This window comes from Neophocaena asiaeorientalis, unplaced genomic scaffold (genome assembly GCF_003031525.2).
Source record: "Neophocaena asiaeorientalis asiaeorientalis breed wild unplaced genomic scaffold, Neophocaena_asiaeorientalis_V1.1 scaffold828, whole genome shotgun sequence".
Taxonomy (NCBI): domain Eukaryota; kingdom Metazoa; phylum Chordata; class Mammalia; order Artiodactyla; family Phocoenidae; genus Neophocaena; species Neophocaena asiaeorientalis.
This window is the reverse complement of record NW_020175443.1, coordinates 854,264-877,819: the sequence shown is the minus strand read 5'-3', so window position 1 is coordinate 877,819 and position 23,556 is coordinate 854,264. Positions and strand designations below refer to the sequence as shown.

General features: G+C 50.9%; 1 protein-coding gene across 4 annotated transcripts in view; it reads left to right on the top strand.

Moving 5' to 3' along the window:
* Window positions 1–8,971, top strand: part of ASCC2 (activating signal cointegrator 1 complex subunit 2) — a 37,827-nt gene extending 28,856 nt beyond the window's left edge. For 3 of the 4 annotated variants that reach the window (XM_024767966.1, XM_024767965.1, XM_024767967.1), the window contains 5 exons: window positions 4,803–4,896; window positions 4,982–5,112; window positions 5,680–5,779; window positions 7,009–7,088; window positions 8,414–8,971. In XM_024767966.1, coding sequence (XP_024623734.1) covers window positions 4,803–4,896; window positions 4,982–5,112; window positions 5,680–5,779; window positions 7,009–7,088; window positions 8,414–8,585 — 577 coding nt within the window. In that variant the 3' untranslated portion in view covers window positions 8,586–8,971. Of the gene's footprint in view, window positions 1–321; window positions 476–4,802; window positions 4,897–4,981; window positions 5,113–5,679; window positions 5,780–7,008; window positions 7,089–8,413 lie in introns of those variants that run through there. The other variant, XM_024767969.1, reaches the window with a different exon arrangement.
* The last annotated feature ends 14,585 nt before the right edge of the window (window positions 8,972–23,556 follow it).

Genomic DNA, 23,556 nt, shown 5'->3' with positions numbered 1-23,556 from the left:
GGCCTGGGTACCCGGCACAGGGCAACTATAAAGCCATCTGGCTGGCTGGACAGGAAGCATTTGCAAACTGCTTAGTCACACACGTTGCAACATCCCCAGATCCCAAGCTGCCGATGTTCTCCTGTATCAGTGGCCACTGTTCCAGGCCAGAATGACCCAGCCATGGGGAGAGGGGCAGACGAGGAGGGCTGTACCCCTGCTCGAAGGAGCTCCCAGCTGCCTGGCAGAGAGGCCAGGTAGCAAATGTTTACTGAGCTCGTTGTGCTGGGTAGCCCGGGCAGAGTCTCTGTTCACGTGTTCATTATTTATTTATTCATACAGAAAATATTTATTAAGTGATTCACTATCTCCAGATCCTGTGCTAGAGACACCAGGAGACAAGGTGAGCAAGGTGCCCGGGCCTCATCCTCAAAGGGCACAGAGACCGTGGGAAAGACTTAGGACATTAAACAGGCCGTGACAGAGTGGAGAGGTGCCAGGATGGGGCATGGAGGGACCTCAGTGGGGACCCCTGTCCTGATGTGGGCAGGGCAGTGGGGCTTAGGGCCTTGGCCCTGCCTTCACGGAGCATGTGAGAAATTAAGTAGCACAAGGCAGATCACCCTTGAGTTAAAATGTGTGTGTGTCATTAAACCAAATACGATATACTCAGTGGCTCAAGTAATAAGGAAATCTGTCCCCTTGCGTGACAGGCAGTCACAGGGTAGGGAAGTCTAGGCTTGGTTGACCTGTGATGCAGCCACATCATCAAGGGTGCATCTTGCTCCCTCAGGGCCACTGGGTAACTGCACCTGTTTCAGCTGTGACGTCCAGAAATGACACAGCCAAGAGGAAGTCTGGACGAGGTCTTTCTGCATCTCTCTTAGAGGCCAGGAGACCTTTCCCAGAACTCCCCAGATTCCCCTCACATCTCACTGAGGAACTAGGTCACAGGGCTAAGGTCCAGGGCTCCCAGAAAAGGGGGAAGGGGGAGGACCTGAGCAAAATGAGGGTCTGATAGGAGTGGGGGTGAGGTAAAGGGGGGTTGTTGGGTAGACGCCAAGCACGTGTGCCACAGGTGTATAGTAGCTAAGGAAGGAGGCGGTGTGTGTAAGGTGGGGTCCCCTAACTCCTTTGGACTGGACAGTGGTGCCCTGGAAGATAATAAGTGTTCTCTCTCAAATTAGTTCTATTGCCAAAAATGTCTGTGCACCCTGTGTGCCTCCTGGAGAGTCACAGGGCACATTAGTACATTAAAGGCTCTGACAAGGCCTGTAGTGAAAGAAATAGGATTCCCTTTGCTGAGCTCAGCAGGTACCAGGTCCACTTCTGCTCATTCTCTGATTTCATGCTCACATCGTCCCTGGGAGGCAGAACTAAGTCTTGGCAAGGATAAGGGGCCAGCCTGTGATCACACCACACAGGAAGTAGCCAAGCAGACTTGAGTCAGGAGGCCTGTGTTATGGCCCTGGCTCTGTTGGTAGAAGATGTGTGACCTTGGGAAGGTTACATTGCCTCTCTGGATCCCCTGATTCCTCACCTGGAAAAGGGGGGCTTTATTGCCTCTGCAGGCCCTTTAGAGGTTCAAAAGTGGGTGTCACCCCACTAAGGGCCAGTTTGAGTTGGGCCTTGAAGGATAGGCTAGAGGAAACAAGGAGGGAAAAGGTGGCACGTTTCAGGAGAGCCCACATGTTCCCTGGGCTTGTAGGAGGCCAAGCAAGCAACTTGTTCCAAATACGGTCTCCGAAGCTACTGCTGCTTGACTGATGTTCTGGCTCTCAGATGGATCCTTTTTTTTTTAACATATTTATTGGAATATAATTGCTTTACAATGTTGTGTTAGTTGCTGCTGTATAACAAAGTGAATCAGCTCTATGTATACATATATCCCCATATCCCCACGCTCTTGCATCTCCCTCCCACCCTCCCTATCCCACCCCTCTAGGTGGTCACAAAGCACTGAGCTGATCTCCCCATGTGATACAGCTGCTTCCCACTAGCTATCTGTGTTACATTCAGTAGTGTATAGATGTCAGTGCTACTCTCTCACTTCGTCCCAGCTTACCCTTCCCCCTCCCCATGTCCTCAAGTCCATTCTCTACGTCTGCATCTTTATTCCTGTCCCCCTAGGTTCATCAGAACCATTTTTTTTTTTTAGATTCCATGTACATGTGTTAGCATACGGTATTTGTTTTTCTCTTTCTGACTTACTTCACTCTGTGTGACAGACTCCAGGTCCATCCATCTCACTACAGATAACTCACTTTCATTTCTTTTTATGGCTGAGTAATATTCCATTGTATATATGTGCCACATCTTCTTTACCCATTCATCTGTCGATGGACACTTTGGTTGCTTCCATGTCCTGGCTATTGTAAATAGAGCTGCAATGAATATTGTGGTACATGACTCTTTTTGAATTATGGTTTTCTCAGGGTCTTTGCCTAGTAAGGGGTTGCTGGGTCGTATGGTAGTTCTATTTTTAGGTTTTTTGGGGGGCTTTTTTTGCGGTATGTGGGCCTCTCACTGCTGTGCACTCTCCCGTCGCGGAGCACAGGCTCTGAATGTGCAGGTTCAGCGGCCATGTGTATAGTCTGAAGTCAGGAAGCCTGATTCCTCCTGCTCCGTTTTTCTTTCTCAAGTTTACTTTGGCTGTTCGGGGTCAGATGAATATTTTCCTGGCTGGTTTTGCCCCTGATTTTCGTTTCCTTCTCTGGCTCTAAATGAGATCATGGGGCCAAAGCCACACCTTCTTGGATGGGGTACCCAGGGCACCAGGCTCCTCTGTCCTTACCTGTGTCCTCTCCTAGGACCCAGCTGGGGCAGGTGCAGTTTGCCAGGCTTCTCTGTGGTCCTGCTGGGAGCAACATAACCAGAGGGCGCACCGTCTGAAAGAACCTCCCTACTGCCGGGACTGGGGGCCAGGTAGACCAGGAGCTGTGAGATGTGGCAGAGAGAACAGTGACAGCTCTCATCCATCCTTGGTCCCCTGGCCCTGCTCAGGGCCTGGCGCCTAGCAGGCCCTCAGGAAACGTGTGTTGATTGAATGGGTGTGCTTCTGCCAGTGGCACCAACCACCTGAACATGCTTGGCCCCTTTCATTTCCTCTTTGCCTCTTTTCTCTCCAGCCCTCAATGTGGCAAAGAGAGCCAGCTAAGGGCCGAGGCCACAGTCACACACCCCCTTTCCTGACATGAGCTGAAAGATTCCTGTGGACCAAGATTTTTCCCTGGTCCAGACAAACGTCTCTGCACCATAGAGCCTCCATTACCCCTTCTCCAGCGCCCCCGCTAAGCCCCCTGCACCCCAGTTCATTTCTCCTTTCCTTGTGTTTCCCGGACATGCTTGCCTTCATCTAGCACACTTCTGCTCTTTGCCACTAGACTGAGCTCCTTAAGGGCAAATCCAGATCTTACACTTTTCTGAATCTCTCCCTAACCCAGCTTTAGCACCCTGCCCAGCATATAGTAGGCCCTTTATAAAAACTGTTGAAGGAAGCAAATCCTAACCCGCCATGCTGGGGGCTGCAGTCCTGACCTGCACCAGGCTCCCAGGCCAGACACAGCCCGCCAGACTCAGGCGCCTGCCCCTCCCTGCACCAAAAGCCAGTTAATAGAAGATTTTTATGAATGCTACGGACTTTGTGTCTCTTCTTTTTTTTCCCCTTACCCTTGATACATTCCAGAGGCCCGATTTCACAGCTAAGCTGGATTTTCTTTCCTGGCATCTCATATTGATTTCCCCTGCAGGGCTAGAAACTACATTCCACAGGCCTATGTGTCTGACAAACCAGGTTTTTCTACAGATTTGCAAAACCCGGAGTCAAGAGGCCTGAGTCCCCACTATGGCTGTGCTACAGCTCACTGTGTTCCCAAACACGTCTCTCCCCTTCCTTCCCCTGCACCCGACTTTCCTCCCCTGTGATATGACAGGAGTTAAACTTTCAGACTTTTTCTTGCCATGCAATCTGACATGGAAGATTGAACTGCAGGACGGATGAGACCCTGTGCTAAAGCGGGGGTGAAAGTGAGAGACTGGGACCCCTCCTCGCCCCTCACACCCTGAGGCCGCCTAGGGCTCCCCTGAGCTCACTAAGAAAGTAACATGTGGCCTTGCTCTTTCTTCAGTTTGTGTTTGTTTTAAAAGATTTGGATAACCCCAGGCCCCTCCTTGGAGTAACCAGGCATTTGGCAGGGGGCTTACTAGCCCTCTCTCTGTGCATTTACGTGCATAGATAGGTATGTGCCCACAGGAGGAGATAGTTGTTCTGGTTTGCTTTCTGCTTTTTATACAGATGGGATCATACTGTGCGTTTTCCTCTGCTTGCTTTTTTCCTGGAGAATGTCTTAGACTTCTTTCTCCATCAGCACAAATAGATCACCGTCATTCTTGAGAGCTGCTGCCCAGCATTCTGTGGCACAGAGGGAGCACAGGTCCTTTGGCCGTTTCACCCGTGATGGACATGAGTTGCTCTCCATTTTTCACTGTTAAAAACGATGCTGAAAAGAAAATCCCCAATCAGACCTCTGTGCACACATGGCCAGTGTTGCTCCAGGGTGGACGCCTTGAAAGGGAGTCTCCCAGCTGAAGGGGGGGTATTTTTTCCACTTTAACAGCTGCTCCTGGGGTGCCCTTTAGAGTGGCTGGACCCAGTCACATGGGCACCAGCAGCGGTGAGCCCCACGCCCCCACCAGTGCTTGATCTCGGTTTGTGGCGGCCTGAGGCGGGGAGAAGTAAGCCATGGAAGCTGCAGCCCCTTCCCGTGCCTTCAAAGCCTAATAGTTTTCCTTTGTGTCTCCTTGCTGTTCCCTCTCGGTGCCAGGAAGGAGGAGAGTGCGCGGAGCCTGCTGAATGACAAGCGGGAGGTGGTAGCGCAGCGGCGGCGCTACGAGCAGTACAGCGTGGTGGCAGAGGAGGTAGGCGTCCCCAGGCCACCGGCCGTGCTGCGGGGGGAGACCGGCCAGCCCCGGGCCCCTCAGACCCACGCTTCTGCCGTCTCAGGTGCCAGTGCAGCCAGGGGAGGACTCGCCTTACCGCAGTGACGACTATGAGGACGAGTATGATGACACATATGATGGCAACCAGGTGGGCGCCAACGACGCAGACTCTGATGATGAGCTCATCAGCCGCAGGTGAGGCTGTCAAATTCCAGGGGCAGAGTGGCCTCCCGCAGCCTCTCGTTTATACAGATGTGGGAGCCAGGGCCCAGGTCACGTGAGCAAGTCAGTGGCAGAACCAGGGCCCGAACCCAGGCCTCCTGACTCCTAGTCCAGTGCTCCCTCCACCCCAGCCACCCCCTTGGCCGCTTGGTCCAACCTACCCTGAGTGAGGCAGCATTTATTGGGTCTCATGCAGGAGTTTTACATTTTTCTTCCTAATTGCAGAAAACTTTTCCCAATGGGATCTTATGGAGATTCCCCAATTCCCCGGTGAAAGCAGAGCTGCCCTGACTAGAGAGAACTGGAGACCCCCACAGCCCCAGCTCAGGCTCCCCAAAGCCCCCACGTCAGACCCTGGTACCCACACAGAATCCAGGGGCTGGAGCAAAGCTGGCTTCAAAAGCACTTTGGTTTTTCCCGGCCTCCTGAGCCCTTCCCCGTCCTGGCAGCCCCTCTCACCCAGTGGGGTTCCCTCCTCCCTGAGGCTCACTCTCCAGGTTTAGTCTAGTCTTTGATCTTGCTTTCTCTCTAAACCCTCAGGCCCTTCACCATCCCTCAGGTGCTGAGAACCAAAGTGCCCAGAGAAGGGCAGGAGGGCGAGGAGGAGGAGGAGGAGGAGGCTGAGGACGAGGCCCCCAAGGTACCTCCTTGGCAGGTGGCAGGTGAAGGGGAGGGTACACTTCTGAGAGGTGAATCGGGATCTGTGCCCCGCTTCTCTGAACCTGGCCTTGAGGTGGCTCCAGCATTACTGCCCAGGAGGGTGGGGGTCCCTCTGAGTCTGGGATGTCTGCTTGGAGAGCTGCTAGCTTAGAACCTGCCTCTGCTGCCCAGTGAGGGCCCAGGGGATGGATTAGAGGCTGAGCCTTCGAGCTGCTGGGTTCATTAGGCCTGGGGCCCAGGAGAGGGACAGCTGTTGGCCTCTGTGCCCAGGTTGGCAATTCTTGAAATCAGAGAGGCGTTAGAGCCCAAGGGCCCTTTGGAGGTCATCTGGGATGGTGGGTTTGAAAATTCAGTTTTTTAGCTGCTAAACTTTTTCTTCAAGTGAGATCTTAACTAGAGCCTCATATAAAATAGATAAGAGCAGCGCTGCTCAGGTTGAATGGGGCAGCAGCCTGGGACCCTTGGATCCCCCGCCATGTCCTCCCACCAGGGTGACAAATTCAGACGTGTCTGGGGCCAGGCCACCAACGTAAATGAGTAGCGGGGCCTGATGGAAACTGAGGTGGGGGGACACACATGCCCTGCCCAGGGGCTCCTCAGCACTGTGGAGGCCCGGACCCTCCAGGGCTTTCCCTTCTTCCAGGCAAGGGATCAGCCTGAATTTTTATGTCAAATCCTGAAATTTTCAAAAGTTACTAATTCCCCTTGTTTTGTTGTTGTTTTTGTGAAACCGCCTGGGCCCCCAAAGCCTGTCTGTGGTCCTTGGGTCCCGCTTTCTCCCACTAGTCCAGTCTCTCCCCACCTTGGCACAGGGCGGGCGCTCCCACAGCCCATTGCTTGTGGCGCCAGCGGGGAGAGGAGTCAGCTTCCAGGGTGCTCTCTTGGGTTTCCAGGCCCTGTGTGGTCTCTCATGGCGGCCATCCTGGCCTTCCCCCATTGCTCCCACCTGTCATCATCACGCTCCTGCTATGATGGAGCCATCTTTAGCTGCCTGTCTTCCGGAAATTGGTGGGAGGGTCAGAGGAGGGGCTTCTGGTGGAAACCTTGGACCATAGCAAGCCAGCTGCATTCTGGGGCATTGCCCAGCCGCACTGTGGCTTAGCCCCACTCCTGGCATGGGGATGTCACCAGGATTGGGCCAGGTGCAGCCTCACCTCAGCTTAGGGAAATGGAGCAGCTCATGATTCTTTTCTCCCCTCCCCTCCACAGCCTGACCATTTTGTGCAGGACCCTGCAGTGCTGCGGGAAAAAGCAGAAGCCAGGCGCATGGCCTTCCTGGCCAGGAAGGGGTGAGCATTTAAGAGGCTGTGTTGGTGGGAGGGGGAAGCCCAGCCAACCACACAGGAAGCCCACACACAAACCCCAAGTGCTTTATATGTGTTAATTTAGTTCTGGCAACAGACCTATGAAGTAGCTACTATTACCATTATCCTCGTTTTACAGATGAGGAAACTGAGGCCCAGACATGTTAAGTAACCCGCCAAAGGTCACACAGCTAGTAGGTGGCGGAGCAGAGGTTGCGTCCAGGTGGCCTATCTCTGGGGTCCACACTTGTAACCATTACTTGATAGACACTACAAGGGGTTTATCACCCAGTGTGGGAGCATGATGTGTCCACGGCTCGCTGGTGTCAGGCAGAGTGTAAAATCTGGGAGAGCCCAGATAGACAGACAGGCACATATCCTTTATGGCCGAGAGAGGCATGTTAGGGACGGGACATGTGAGCTGGGCCCTTTAAGGTGGAAAGTGTGCAAAGGAGTTTTTCATGTGAGGGGAAAAAGGCAAGAAAGCTCAGGGTGGTCAGGGAGGGGGGCCTTTGGAGGGGAGCTGGGAACAGGTAACTAGAGACTCCTCTAATTCACCCCGTTGTCTTCCTGGGGGTGGGGTGCGGTCCAGAGGGGCCAAGGACCTGCCCCAGGTCCCTCTTCCACTTAAAGCCAAGCCAGGGGTTTCAAGCCCAGTTCCCCATCCTGGCCCTGGGACTCCCACAGCCCTGCGCACTGGGTGCAGGGGGCCTAACCAAGTGGGGAAGGCATTGGATCTCATTCTGAAGGCAGCCGGGAGCCACAGGAGGTCGTTGAGCAGAGAGCAGAGTGACTCTGACCTCTGATCCATCACAGCCCCCTGAGCACAGAGCTCTGGGTAAACCCAGCAGCTGATGTGGTCTGAAGAGGCCCAAGGTCATATCTGAGTGCACTTGGTCTTGGGAGGCCACCAAGCAAGGCCCTGGGGTGTAGAACTGGAGTCCTACCTCATCTGTATCACGTGGCCCTGGGTGGAGAAGAGAGGGGCCCATCCCCAGGCCCTCGTCCTCTCTGCACTGTGGGCTGCATTCAGCCCACTAGCTGGTCCACCCTCAGATCTTAGCCAGAGGCCCATCGGGAGGCAGGGCTCAGAGGAGAGTAAACAGAGGGCACGGTGCTGGCTGGAGCCCCCACAGCCCTGCCCCTGCCGGGCTCCATTTCTCCTCCCCCTGGAAGCTGGGACGGGGGTATCCTGGCCCAAGCTTTGGGTCCTCTCCCAGGGACCTCCGAGGAAGGCAAAGGGCTCTTCCCATCAGGGCCTCCTCCTTCAGCTGATGGGTTCTTGTGGGGGCGGGTTGTTCCTCCCTCAGGTACCGGCATGACAGCTCGATGGCAGTGGCTGGCAGCCCCCGGGGCCACGGGCAGAGCCGAGAGACAACACAGGAACGCAGGAAGAAGGAATCCAGCAAGGCCACACGAGCCAACCACAACCGGAGAACCATGACTGACCGCAAAAGAAGCAAAGGCATGATTCCATCCTGAGGCCGCTGCACCAGGGCCAGCCGGACCTGCCAGGCTGAGGTACCATAGCCTGGGTCCTCGCCAGTTGGCCCCCTGCCAGGCCCCAAGTTCAAGTCCACCCCTCGACAGCCTCAGCGTCGCAGCCCCTGAGAAGGCTGCCTCGTTGTCTGCCAGCCAGCCGTGAGCGCCATCCTGCAGAACACACAGTGCCTTATCCACAGCAGAGGAACTGAGCGGCCAGCGCGCAGGTGCAAGGGACAGGGTTGGAGCCCCAAGGCCAGCCCCCAAACCTCGTGCAGCCGGATACCACGTCCCTTTCTCCCTGGACGGCAGGAAACCTGTGTATTCAAAAACAAAAAAAAACACAAAAAAAGCCCTGCAAATAAAGTTTTGACCCTTTCAAGAAATGATCCGTGCCGGGCCTGTGACCCACTCCCCCTGTGTCCCAGTGCTTCGATGACAGCCACCGTCAGGAGAGGAAAGCGGCAGGGCGGTGCTCTTTTCATCAGCCTTTCATGCTTGCCTCTTATTTTCACCCCTCCTGATCTTGCTCTGCCTCAGTGTGTGGCCCAGAGAACATCACTCCCTTCTCTGAGCCTCCGGTCCCTGCCTGCAGAAGCAGGGGCTGAGTGTGTGAGGCCCTGCAGTCCTTTCTGTGAGCTCGTTCAGTCCCCATGACCGCCACCCTAGGAGGTAGGTAGGTACGATTTTCAGCCCCATAGCACAGATGAAGGAGGCCAGGCACTGAGAACAGCAGGTGGCTGTCCGCCCACAGCCAGGAGGTGGGAGAACAGGGATTGGACACCCAGTCTGACCCCTGGCCTTTTCAGGGTCCTGGGCCCCCACGGGTGGTGTCATCTCCATCTCATAGCTGCCCAAGGATGGTCGGCCAGTGGTCGAGCCAAAACCAGAACTCAGTACCTCCTGGTTGCACAGACGTTCCATTAAATCCTCCAAAATCAAGGGGTCGGAGACAGGAAGAAACAAGTGATGATGTCACTACCAAGTCCTGTTGAAGTGAGTGGGACTTGGGCCTTGTTCCTCAAAGCCCCCTCCCAGGCATGGCCAACCAGCTCCTAGCATGGCCGCAGCTGCCAGACGTCCCGATTCTTGGGCCACCCAGAATGTGGCTGATCGGTGGCGGATCAGCAGCAGGGCATTTGCTGGGCTGACCCCCCGCCAGCCTGGCCTGGAGTCCATCAGTGGAAGCCAGGGCCCCTGCCCAGCTGGACCTTGACAAATCACCCTAGATGCTAGTGCAATTTATTTGCACGTGGTTAGGATGAGCGTCTGAAGCAGCGAGGCAGACAGGCACTTGATGAATTGGTTTTGTTAGGTCAGCCTGCACAAGTGGAAATCAATAGCAATTCCTCTGTTGCGCCAGTTCTCTCGGTGTGTTTGAGATGCAGAGTAGATATGGGGGTGGTGTCCTCCCCTCGCGCTGTCAAATTAGCTGAGATCAGGCCCAGGGACAGACGTCTTGACAGGCAGCAGGAAGACTCTGTTTCCTCCTGGAGGCATTTGCCAGGGACCCAGCTCAGTGGCAGGCCCATTTTTTTTCTCTCTCTGAGCTGCTCAAGCCCAGCCCTTGGCCCTGGAGCAAAGTAAGGTGGGTTGCGGGGGGCTCCTTGGCTTTACCTGCCTTACCTGTTACTGTTTATACAGCCCCTCACACCTTCACTTGTCATCTGTACCTCCTGACCACCAGGAGTTCAGGCTTCACGTTAGCGTCCTGGTTTAAACGATTTGAGAAGACGGGGGATTTTTGAAAATTTCCAGAATGTAGTGCCAGGTCCAACTTAATCTCCCTTGAAGAATCACCTCAAGGTGATTTTCCATTTCAGATCATGAGGGCATCCTTTCGGGCTTGCTTTGGAAACAGCTCAGGGGTCATCCAGAATAGTGCTGGCAGACATACCCCTTCACCTCTTGGGGCCTTGGTTTTCCTACATATAAAGTGGGTACATTGGACCAGATGAATGGTTTCCATTTGGTGCCAATTAGATCCACCGAGGAGGCCCCAGGGTTTAAGATGGGCAGCACTGCAAGTGAAGTGGGGTGGAGGCTCTGAACCCTGCCCACCCACTCACTGGGCCCTACCACCCCCATGACTGCTCCTATGCAGGAATTTTCTAAGTGCCTTCTCTCTACCCTGGCAGAGAACATGACTATCACAGGCATTTCCCAGGAAGCTTTTAAGACCTTGTGCCTCCAAGAGGACTTAAGATTTGAGTGTCTTTGTCTCCAGTCCATGATTGGCAATGACGGTGGACGTGTCAGTTTGAACAGTGCACCTGTGCCTCTGTGAGGTGGGTGGGCAGAGCCATTCAAAGGGGCCCCGGCAGCCCAGGGAGGGCAAGTAACATGCCCGGAGCCCATGGATACAGATCCTTTCTGAGTGGCCCTCTGAGATGGCTAGGTGCAGTTTGGAAGAGTAAATACTTGGCAAGAAACTGCCTGTCCCAGCCACACCAGAAGCTTGGGTTAAATAATACGGGGAGAGAAACAAACAAACAAAAATAAAAGTTAAACCCACCAAAAATGCAGGGGGGTGTTGTGTAGCCCTTTAACATGATGTCAATGAATACTTGGTAGCAACATGAAAAACTAAATATTCAAGAATTTTTTTTTAATTTAAGAATAAATGTGAAAGCAGAATCCATGGTAATGCACCATGATTGTGAAAATGTTAGAAAAAAATTTTTTTGCATTTTTCCAAGTCTGGAAGGGATTGTGTGTAACTGAAAATGATGATAAGAGCATGGACGACAATGGTGGTGAGACCACAATTATTTGTAATTAGAATAAAAAGCACTTAACTGTGGCCAGAGTTTCTGCCTGGCTCATTCCTTGCATTATCTTGTTTAATCCTCACACAGGTACAGATGAGAAGACCCGAGGTACAGAGAGGGTAGGTGGCCTGTCCAAGGTCACACATTTAGCAAGTGACTGAGGGAGGATTTGGTCTCAGGATTTTCTCCTAAAGCCGACTCTGAACCCCAGGCCACCTACCATTCATTTCCCCCACACCCGCATCCTTTTTTTTTTGCGGTACGTGGGCCTCTCACCGTTGTGGCCTCTCCCGTTGTGGAGCACAGGCTCCGGACGCGCAGGCTCAGCGGCCATGGCTCACGGGCCCAGCCGCTCCGCAGCATGTGGGATCTTCCTGGACCGGGGCACGAACCCGTGTCCTCTGCATCGGCAGGCGGACTCTCAACCACTGCGCCACCAGGGAAGCCCCCGCATCCTGTTCTTACAAAGAAAGAAAAATACAAGTAGTAGCTGCAGAACAAGAGGATGGGAAATGCCATTTCAGCAGACCAAGCTGATGGGACTCTGATTACATGTATGTTGGACTGTTTGATATTGTCCCCCAGATCTCAGATGCTCTGAGTTCCATTTTTAAATTTTCTATTTCCAAATTCATGTATCCTTTCCTCTGTGTGTCCAGTCTGCCATTAAGCCCACTGAATGATTCTTCATTTTTGTGTCCAGTCTCTCTAAGGCTGGAGGCTAAGATGGGGCTAGCAGAGGCTGGGGAGCACTGAGACCTGGGAGGGGGCCAGGAGGTGGGAAAGTCAAGAGATCCAGGGTGAATGTGGAAGGGGGGTGCAGAGGAGAGGGAATGCAGTGTTAGGCTGCAGTTTAGAGGTCAAGCAGGCTAAGAATGGGGCTCACTGCACAGCTTTGCCAGGAAGTCGTGGGGAGATAGCCAGTGGGAAGAATGGGAAATGAGGAAGAGGAGGCAGGAGAGTGGGCCCACCTAAGGAGGAACTTGGCATCAAAGAGAAGGAAGAGGGGGCTCAGAGGTGAGGAGGGAGTGTTGGCATCCAGAGCATGTTTATGGGATCTTCAGAAGGAACTGGGGAGGTGCCTAGGGGACCCACCTTGGGGACGCTAGTCCCCAGGGAGGGGAAGGGTGGAGCGTGGAGCTCTCAGATCAGCCCAGTAGAGCAAGGGGCAGCCTGGCATTAGCTCTTACCTAGATCTCCGTGCCGGGGCAGCAGGGAGGGGCCTTGACCTCAGTCAGAAGCTATTGCAATTCTGCAGGCTGAACCGAGATGAAAGATTCAGTCTAAAGGTTACCATCTCTCCAGTCCTGTGTGTGTGTGATGAGGGGTGGAGGGATTGTAAAATGAGCATTAAATTCCAACTTCACATCATACTAGAAATTCTCTTCCAACAATCGATAATCACCAAGAGAATTTTACACAGACTGGCAGAACTGGAGAGCCTTAAAGGGCATTTAGTCCAGAGTTCTTCAACCTATTTAAAACCCCTAACCTGCCCCAATCTCAGGCCCTGGGATTTTGGATTCCACCTCCTCCCCGGGGGATGGGGAAGTTTGCCCTGCTTAAGAATTCACTGGGCTCCTGGGGGTCTCTCCCAGCCCTGGAGGTGGTGTGGAGCTTCACTTGCTTTGGTCTGAATTACAAAAACAACGGGTCCTTAATTCTAGTTCTCCACGTATGAAATTATGACATTGAATATGCTCTGTCTGGCTGCGTGAGCCCACCCTCAGCAATCTGACATGTCCCTTAAGTGCTCTGCCATCCCAAGGGGGTAATTATAGTTTTCTCCTCCTTAAAGTGGTTTTCATAGAAGATCCTGGCAGAAAAAGAGCCTCCAGCAGGATGAGCACCAATCATTCCTGTACACTTAGGAATTTTATTTACAGAGATTACACGCAGGCACCCACCCTGTCTCCCATCTCATGGTCTGATCTACTTAGCATTCTTTCACATGCACGTTCCCAGGCCTCACGTGTCCATCCTTTTTATTTTAAATTTGCTCATAAAGGTGGCCAGGGGTGGTGAAAAAAAGCGCTGGATGGAGGGTCAGGAGGCTGGGGCCCAGGTTCTAGACTTCAATAAGCTGTGTGACCTTATGTCAGTCACTCGGACTTTCTGGGCCTTGATTTCTTCTTGTGCGAAACAGGGATGATCATTCTCTAAGCCCCCTTGCCTCGTGGGGACCAGTAACTGTGAGGGTCAGATGAGGTCACAACTGGGGGACACTCTGACAGCAGTGAACTTGTTCAGTCGGGAAAGAAGAAAACTGGTGGGCAGCCCTCTCCACTCTGCATTTGTCCAGCCCTGCATTACTCTGCTCTCTTTTAATCACCTTGCCGCAAACCTCTTTGCACAAATCACCTGTTATTTCCAGGGGAGGCACATTTCTAAACGTGGGATTCTGGGGTCCCAGGGCCACGAACAGTTTTAGAGCTGCCTCTATCTGTATTTTTGCTGACAGCTCCCACCAGGAGGACAGAATCGGGGATGGCTTTTACCTCCGTGGGCAAGTTCTTTCATGAAACAGCCTTCCCCACAGGCCCCTGCCTCTAGGGAGCCTCGGGAACAGTCGATCTGAGACCCCTTTGGATGGGAGTTTGATTAGTGGCAGGTGAGGCTGCCGTCTCTTCCTGTGACAGGCTCACCAGGTCCACATGACGATGGGCAGAACCCCACCCCCAGGTCCAGTCAGCCTCTGTCACAGGAGAGGAGCAACAGGTGAGGACCAGCTTGGTGACCTGCTAAAGGGGATGCACGTGGCTTGTTACACCTCGAAAACCAGACTCCCCCGCTCAGTAAGGGTCCGCACAAAAAGGCATTGGTTCCTCCCTGAGAGTCGTTAACTCAGAGTAACATGCAATGGCCAGGCCAGAACTTTTTCTTGGGGATCTGGGGCTTCTGAATGGCCAGTAGCCTATTTCGCTTTTGCCATTCAGAGCAGGGGCCAGGCTCTGGGGTCAGAAGCCAGCTGGCCTCAGCCACTGTCAGTCTGTGTGACTCTGAGCAAGGTGGCCTCACCTCTCCGAGCCACAGTTGTCTTGTCTATAAATTGGAGATGCTGGCAGGATGGCTGGGATAAGGCGTGTACAGTCGTGGCCTGCTGTGAGGTGGCCAGTGAACTCGCAGGGCCCTGCTCACAGGGACCCCGATGAGGGGTGGCGGGTGCCTCCAGCCAGCTTTCTGGGCACCCCACGTCTCAACCCCTAAGCACAGCTGCCCTGACTCCTCCAGGGCAGTCTTCCCAGAGGCCTCTGGGCTCAGGATGACCTAGACACACAGGGGCCAGAGAGAGAAGAGGACAGGTACAAGTCAGCCTGGTAAGTGTGTGCTGGGTGCCCTGGGAGCCCAGAGGAGGTATCCAGGGGACTGTAAACTACCTCACTGAATCCTTGAAACAAAGCCAGTGATAGGTGTGATTATAAGCCCCATTTAGCAGGTTAGTCGCTTGATAGTGGCTAAGTCAGGATTCAAACCCAGGTTTGCCTGCCTCCAAAGTCCCTATTTTCAGCCTCTTGGTTTTCCTACCTCTCCATAGCTTGGCACTTGAACCGGAAGCCACAATACTCTACATGCGGTTGGCTTAGCATGAAAAAGAGGACCTATCACCTCCTTCGTTCTAAATACCATACTTCTGATGATACAACCCCTCTAATAGAGTCATTCCATTGACAGAGGGGCAGGGGAAAGGAGAGGAGAGTAGAAAGCCAGGCAGGACCTATTTTCCAAATCCCTACTCTGCCACAGTCTCCCGTCTGCCAGTGGAAGGAAAGGATAATCATTGGACGGTGCGGTTTGAAGGAGGGGTTTCATAAGGAAAGCTTAGTGAACCAAGGAGACAAGGCATCTCCTGGAATTTCAGCCCCAGGGCAGGAAGTGGCTTCTCTGTTGGAAGCCTATACAGGAAGGAGACAGAAGTATGCTTCGACATCAGGAAGGAAGGAAGATGGCCGGAAGCAGAGGACTCTGTTACACAGTGAAAGGTGTACGGAAGAGATAAGGTCTGCCTGAGGAAGACACGAGGCTGCTGGGTTTACAACAGTGCTAGAGACACCGAAAACAAGATTGTCAAGGGACACAGAGGGGAACACAAGAAAGTGATCCATCCTCAGAGGGATGGAAAGGGAACGTGGTTTTAAAGCAGCTGGGACAACGGTGGTGTCAGGGAGGGGTCACTTGGATGATTCAGCTGTACAGTCATCCCCAAAGCTCTCAGCCATCATTTTGTGGACTGAATATGCTAATTAGGCGCTGGTCCCTAGAGACTGTGCAGGGAACATCACCACCACCACCACCCCCGCTCCCCCTCACGCCCCCACCGTTAACTTGCTCGCTGAAGCAGTGTATCAAAACTACCCCTGACAGGCCTGTGCTAAGCACAACACAAGCCTTATCTCACATGTCTTCCCAAGCACTGTGAGGTCTCATTATCGTTATCCCATTTTCCACATGAGGAAACTGAGGCTCACAGAGGAGAAGCAAAGTCTCCTGGATGTAGAGGCGCAGAGCTGGAGTTCAAACTTGGGCATGTTCTGCTTCCATAATCCATGTGTTTTTGTTGTTGTTGGTGGTGGTCATACCGCGCAGCTCACGGGATCTTGGTTCCCTGACCAGGGATTGAACCCACGCCCTTGGCAGGGAAAGCGCAAAGTCCTGGTTAGGACTAGACCGCCAGGGAATCCCCATAATCCATGTTTAAGCACAAGATGAGACAGCAAAGGGCCCTATTTGGAAGGTGTATTAAGTGAGGTTTGAGGTAGCTTGGATCTTAAATGTCAGGCTGAGGAATTTGAACTTGATCTTATAGGTAGTGGGGAGCTATTAAAGGCGTTTGAGCAGGGGAGTTGACCTGGCAGCCTTCTGAGGGTTCAGTGGAGAGGAAGGGTCCAGAGAGAGCAGTTGAGGAAGTTTCCATGTAGGAGTCCTGAAGGCAGGATAAGCCAGGAGCAGCAGGAAGGCAGTCAGCACCCTTGTACTCACAGACTGTCGATGGAAGAGCTTCCAGCCAATGCTCCCTGCATTCCATCATTGCCTTGTCCTTGATGCCGGCTGGAGCCGGCCCTTGGCTTTCAGTCTGTGCATAAATCCAAGCATATCAGGCCAAGGCCTCAGTGAAAAGGGAAAAATGATTTTTATACGGTGTGGTGGATATGAGCTCTGGAGCCAACTGCCCTGTTTTTCAACTTCTGCTCCACTCTCACTAGCTGTGTTACCCTAGGCAAGACACTTAACCTCTCTGAGCCTCATTTTCCACCTGTAAAATGGGGTGGAGAGCAGTGCCCACCTCGGATTGAGGGTCCAGTGATACAGGGCGTGTTAACGGCATGGGGCCCAGGCCTGGTCCTGGGTGAATGCCTGGAAAAGGCAGCTTTGCGTGTGTGTGTGTGTGTGTGTGTGTGTGTGTGTGTGTGTGTGTGTGTGTGTGATCTTCCGAGTGGGCCAGTGCCTGCCCCTGGTACAGAGTGTCCATCCTTTCCTAACACTCAAGAAGCTGCCATTACCTCCATCTTGCCTGGGGAATTTGTATTCCCTCCAACTTTGCACATTGCTCAGACATTTTATTTATTTATTTATTTATTAACATCTTTATTGGAGTATAATCACTTTACAATGTTGTGTTATTTTCTGCTGTATAACAAAGTGAATCAGCTATATGTATACATATATCCCCACATCCCCTCACCCTTGCGTCTCCCTCCCACCCTCCCTATCCCACCCCTCTAGGTGGTCACAAAGCACGGAGCTGATCTCCCCTCCCTGTGCAATGCGGCTGCTTCCCACTAGCTATTTTACATTTGGTAGTGTATATATGTCAATGCTACTCTCTCACTTCATCCCAGCTTACCCTTCCCCCTACCCATGTCCTCAAGTCCATTCTCTACGTGCTCAGACATTTTAAATTCATTGATTTCTGTCCCTTCCTCAGAAGACTTCAAGCTCATCTGTAGGACGGTCCTTGTTCCTTGTTGTTGGAAGGGCTGGCTGTGTTATGGGATGAAATCTATTTCTTTTTAGTAACTTACATTGGCCTCCCTCTACCTTCTTACAAAAGCAGTAACATGCTTGCTGTGGGTCACACAAATAAGCAAAGAAAGAAAAACCAGCAGAAATAATCGCTTTTAGGATTTTAGTTCTCATCCTTCTAGCATTATTTTAGAAAAAGGAATATAAACATTGGTTTTCTACAAAAATGAGATCATTCGACACATGCTGTTCTCACCATTTTTTCAGTTAATAAAACATTGTGAACATTTTTCCAGTTCTCGTCTGCATCCTTTAACAGGCAAAAGCATGTCTAGTTATCTTTATTTTGCAAATTGGATCTTGCAGAGCCCCAAGGAGTGGATGCAGGTATACACAGCCCCGAGGCCTCCATTAAGACAGCATTTACATCTGGCTTCTCCCTCTGGTGGCCCTATTTCCTATCCTTCCTTTGTCAACCTGAAGGATATTAACCCCAAGGGCACTCCTTAATAAACCTCCTGAACCCTAACTTCCAGCCCAGAGTCTGCTTCCCAGGGAACCCAGCCTGTGATAGGTGGCATTCTTGTGTTTACCGTGGACTAGCCTAGAATGTTCTAAGGGCTGGGCCTTCCTTCTTTCTTTGAGCTGCCAGGACAAATTGGACTCCATCCAGAGCTGAAAAGTTTTGAGCCTTGGCAGGCTGCCCTGGAGTGCCAGAAGTTTCCAGGGTAGCCCCTAGTTGGATTAATTAAGCAGACAGCTGGGTGAGGATTTACTGTAAGTAATCTTTACTCCCCTTGACACCCCTCCAAGATGACAACTTCTCCAGAAATAATAAGAATCATAGCTGTCATTGTGAATATCACGGTGAGTATTTTACAGATGAGGAAACCAACTCAGAGAGGGTAAGTAACTTGGCCAAGTTTACACAGCTAGTGAGTGGTGGGGCTTTAATTCTAACGCAGGACTGTCCATTCTAAAATTAGTGCTCTTTACACTTCACTAGAGCTATTCAATAGGAATAATATCAATAATATGACCTTTTGGATTGTTGTTATTGTTCAAATTAAATGACGTGAGCTGCTGAGCACTGAGTACAATGCCTGGCTCATAGTAAATGGTTGATAAATGTAAATCATTAATCAGAACACCACCCCCACCCCAGGGGCTTCCCTTTCTTCTAAGAATGAAATCCAGGACTTCCCTGGTGGCGCAGTGGTTAAGAATCCGACTGCCAATGCAGGGGACATGGGTTCAAGCCCTGGTCCAGGAAGATTCCACATGCCGCGGAGCAACTAAGCCCCTGTTCCACAACTACTGAGGCTGCGCTCTAGAGCCCGCAAGCCACAACTACTGAAGCCCACATGCCTAGAGCCCGTGCTCCACAACAAGAGAAGCCACGGCAATGAGAAGCCCATGCACCACAATGAAGAGCAGTCCCCGCTCGCCGCACCTAGAGAAAGCCCGCGTGCACCAACAAAGACCCAATGCAACCAAAAATAAACAAATAAATAAATTTATTAAAAAAACAAACAAAAAAGAATGAAATCCAAACTCTTTTAGTGTGGCCTACAAGACCACACAGCATCTGACCCTATCATTCCCTCTCTTCCTTCAGTACAGTGACTAAACCAAACTCACATCTACCTCAGGGCCTTTGCACTTGCTGTTCTCATTTACAGGAATGCTCTTACTCTGGGTCTTTACCTGACTGAGATTTCTATTCAAATCGCAGCTCAAATGTCATCTCCATAGAGAAGACTTCCTTGACCATTTAATGTTGCTCTTCAAACCTGAGTCACTCCCTATATGTTACCCAGTTTTATTTTCTTCATAGCCCTTAACATGAGCTATAATTCTTATTTACTTTCTTGTTTACTGTCTGTCTCACCTCCTAGAATGCTTAAGCTCCAAGAGGGTAGGGGTCTTTCTGGTTCTCCACTATTTGCCCAAGGTCTAGGACAGCGCCAGGAAGAATAGGCACTCAACAGAGATGTTTTGGTTGAATGAATGAATGAATGGTTTCTACCAGTTTGGAGAGATGTTTCTGAATGCAAGAGAGAAGCTAGAGGAATAGGACATCAGCACAAAACTCTTTGCCCAGAGAGCAGTCCTACTTGCTCAGAGCTATACCAGATGCTAACTTCTGAAGACAATTTCAGAGACCTTCTGGAACTTGCTTTATGAGGGACCTAAGCAATTAGCTTTTCCTGACACCTGTGCAAGGGGACCAGGTGCAGAGTCCTTGGGGCTTTCTAACTGTAAAGACAGCTCTCATCTCCAGAACATGCCTCCGGCTGAGCTTGGGACAGAGGTGAATTTTTTCCAGCAATAAACAGCTTCTCTGTGTCAGTCTGAGGAGGGTGCTAATCTTCACTTCCCCCACCTTCGGACAGACCCACCCAGCCCTGGGTAGGTCCAGCTCCCATTTGGCAGTGCCAATCAAGGACAAGTGTCCACTGGGACCTCAGGAAGAGGAGCCCTGGGCCACCCAGCAGCCAGGTTCCAGGCCTGGAGCCAGGGCTGGGGGCTCACATTTTTCATCTCTCTGTGATCAAGCTCTCTCCCCCTTTTACTTAAACTCCCACATTATGAAGAGAGTACATGCTTGATGCAGAAAACTTAGAAATCATGGGGAAATACAATGGAAAAGAAAATAGTTCAGCCAGTTCACCACCGTGAACAATTTGGTGTGAGCATTTCCTTTTTTTTTTTTGGCCACACCTCACTGCTTGAGGGATCTTAGTTTCCCGACCAGAGATTGAACCCAGGCCCACAGCAGTGAAAGCGCTGAGTCTTAAAAAATGTATCATGCTTGGGCTTCCCTGGTGGCGTAGTGGTTAAGAATCTGCCTGCCAATGCAGGGGACATGGGCTCGAGCCCTGGTCCGGGAAGATCCCACATGCTGTGGAGCAACTAAGCCCATGTGCCACAACTACTGAGCCTGCAAGCTACTGAGCCTGCGCGCCACAACTACTGAAGCCCGCACGCCTAGAGCCCGTGCTCCGCAACAAAAGAAGCCACGACAATGAGAAGTCCGCGCACTGCAAAAAAGAGTAACCCCCGCTCGCCACAACTAGAGAAAGCCCGCGCACAGCAATGAAGACCCAACACAGCCAAAAATAAAAACAAACAATTTTTAAAAATGTATCATGCTTTATAGGAATTTGTGACCTCCTTTTTATCACTCAGCTTTATATTTTGACTGTTTTATCTGAGCATTTGCCTTAAAGATTTTTTAATGAATTGCTTTCTTTGCTATAAAATATTTTTATTAGAACGTCAACATCTGCTCGTTGCAAGAAAAAGTCAATCACTGTTGCACAAAGTGAATGTTGTTTGAAATCCTAGCCCTCAGGTGTGTGTTTTCCCAGGAAAATTTAGTGCACATCCTGCAGTACTCTGTGTGTACCCTTATTAATGTGTGTGTGTCTACATAAGTGAGATCAAACTAAACATACCGTTTTGCAACTTGATTTCGTTTTCACTTTTTCTTTTCAACTACACGCTGACTCACCTCAGTCTTTTTTATTGTCTGCATAGATTTCTGTGGTATGAATCTACCTTGTATTTAACCACTCCCTATTGAAAGGCATTTTTCTTCTTTTTTAATTCCAAACAATGCTCCAATGACTTTTTGTATGGGTTCACGTGCACATGGGATTCTGGAGATATTTTTCTAGATGTGGAAGATCAAGGTCAAAAGGAACAAACATTTAAATAAAATAGATATCGACAAAGTACCCTCCAAAATCACTGTCCCAATGCCTGTGGGCAGTGCCTGCTTCTTCACTAAAATACTGGTGCTGCTAATCTTTTCCATCTTTGTTCATCTGATGCACAAAAAATGGTATTTCATTTTGTTTCTTTATTAGTGAAACTGGGCATCTTTTCATGTTTGTGGCCATTTGTATTCCTTTATTTATTTTTTTTGCGGTACACGGGCCTCTCACTGCTGTGGCCTCTCCCGTTGCGCAGCACAGGCTCCGGACGCGCAGTCTCAGCGGCCATGGCTCACGGGCCCAGCCACTCCACGGCATGTGGGATCTTCCCAGACCGGAACACGAACCCGCTTCCCCTGCATCCGCAGGCGGACTCTCAACCACTGCGCCACCAGGGAAGCCCCCATTTGTATTCCTTAATTGCCTATTCCTGTCATTCACCCCAGCTTCTACTTAGTCTTATGGATTTGGAAGACTGCTTCATATTAGTGAGGTTGGATATGCCATGTTTGTTGGATATTTCCTTCATATTAATGAAGTTGGATATGCCATGTTTGTTAGATATTGTCTCCCAGTTAAAACTTGGTTTTAAATGACTGCATATTTCACCTCAATAGTAATTCCTATTTTGGATATTTCATCCTCCCCCCACCCCCGCCCATTATAAACAACATGATGAACATCTCTTGTGGACCTTCATTTTTTTAATTTTTTTTAAGGAAAAGTTGCTAGAAGTGGAATTTATTGGATCAAGGGTATGTATATTAAGGATCTTAATACGTATGTACAAAATATCCTCCAGGAAATGGTACCACTTCACACACTTTCCGGTAGTGCATCTGTGCCAATTTTCCATATCATTTCTTTTGGCTGCGCCACGCAGCATACGGGATCTTAGTTCCCCCACCCAGGGATCGAATCCATGCCCCCTGCAGTGGAAGTGCGGAGTCGTAACCACTGGACCGCCAGGGAATTCCCCCTTTGGTTTTTAGGGAAGAATCCTTCCTTGTCCCTTTTCTTGCTTCTGGTGGTTGCTGGCAATCTCTGGCATTCCTTGGCCTGTGAAAGCTCAACTGCAATCTCCGTTGCTGTCTTCACATGGCCTTCTTAAAAGGGCACCAGTCATTGGATTTAGGGCCCACCCCAACCTTTTACGACCTCATCTTAATTTAACTAATTACATCTGCAAAGACCCTAGCTCCAAATAAGGTCACATTCTGAGGTTCTGGGTGGAAAATATTCAATCCCCTAAAATAAGTAAAACAGGGATTATTTTAATGTTTGGCTCGTATTGAAAGGAAATACACACACAAACAACCTCAACAGCCCAGAAATGCTGATGATAAATAATGGGGCATCTTTTTTTTTTTTTTGGCTGGGCTGCAATGCATGCAGGATCTTCCCCGACCAGGGATCAAACCTGCAACCCCTGCAGTGGGAGCACAGAGCCTTAACCACTGGACCACCAGGGAAGTCCAGTAATGGGCATTTTAATGTAGAATGGCTTAGGAATACGCTTGCTGCTTGGGCTGAATGCGCCCCGAGACAAGTGATCAACTAAGCTCATTCTAACTCTGCTGCCCTGAGCTCATCATCAGGTGCTCAAGAATAATGTAGAATAACTCTTCGAGAATGCTCCCTGCTTTATTGTTTTTCACCAGCACATTGCCCTCAAATCGTTGGGAACAGTGTAAAGTAAGTGGCAATCCTCAACCCCCAGAGTGTTCCTCTATTAATGCTGAAATCATTCTTAGAATCAGTCTTAGAATGAACCTCTACTTTGGTTCAGGTCTTGATTTGGCCCCCAGAGCTGTACTACCTTTGGCAGGTCATGATTTCTCGAGGGCCTGACTTCATCTTCATTAAGATATGCCTCAGGTAGGGCAAACTGGGCAATTCCTCGGTTCTCTCCTACCCCTGGGTTTCCCGACCTGACTCTTCCCCATTAGTTGCTGGTGGTTGATCCAGCTCTGGCCCAATCATGCCAAGCTCCAGGTGAAATATGGCAGACAGGTGAGTCACTCATCTTCCCCGGCCAGTTACCAAACAGAACTGCTCTTCTCCTGTTCAGCACATCCCAGTGCTCTCCATGGCTGCTCCCAGCCATGTTGCATGTTTTCCAACATCCCTTACAGCCATCAGAAGATGAGCGGTGGCCCAGAGAGGTACGCCAGCTTACCCAAAGATACTCAGCAAGTTAAAGGCAGAATGGAGACTAAACCTTCAGGCCATGGTTTGTTCCCCCGCTGGATCCACAGAGCTTCCCTAGGGCCAAGCCAGTTAGCTATCCTCTGCCTGACTTAAGAATGGAGTTATTGGTTTAGAAGCCAAAGCTGAAGATAACATCACCAACTCTAGCTCATGGTTTGAAAACTACAATTCTTCTTTGGAAGTTAATGGGAAACCCAAAATAATGGAATCTGCCCTTCAGATATTCGCAGAGGACTTTGAAGTGGTGTCAAATAACTGTTAAGTGAAGATCAGGTAGTTAAAGAGCACCTCATGCAGAAGCAGGTC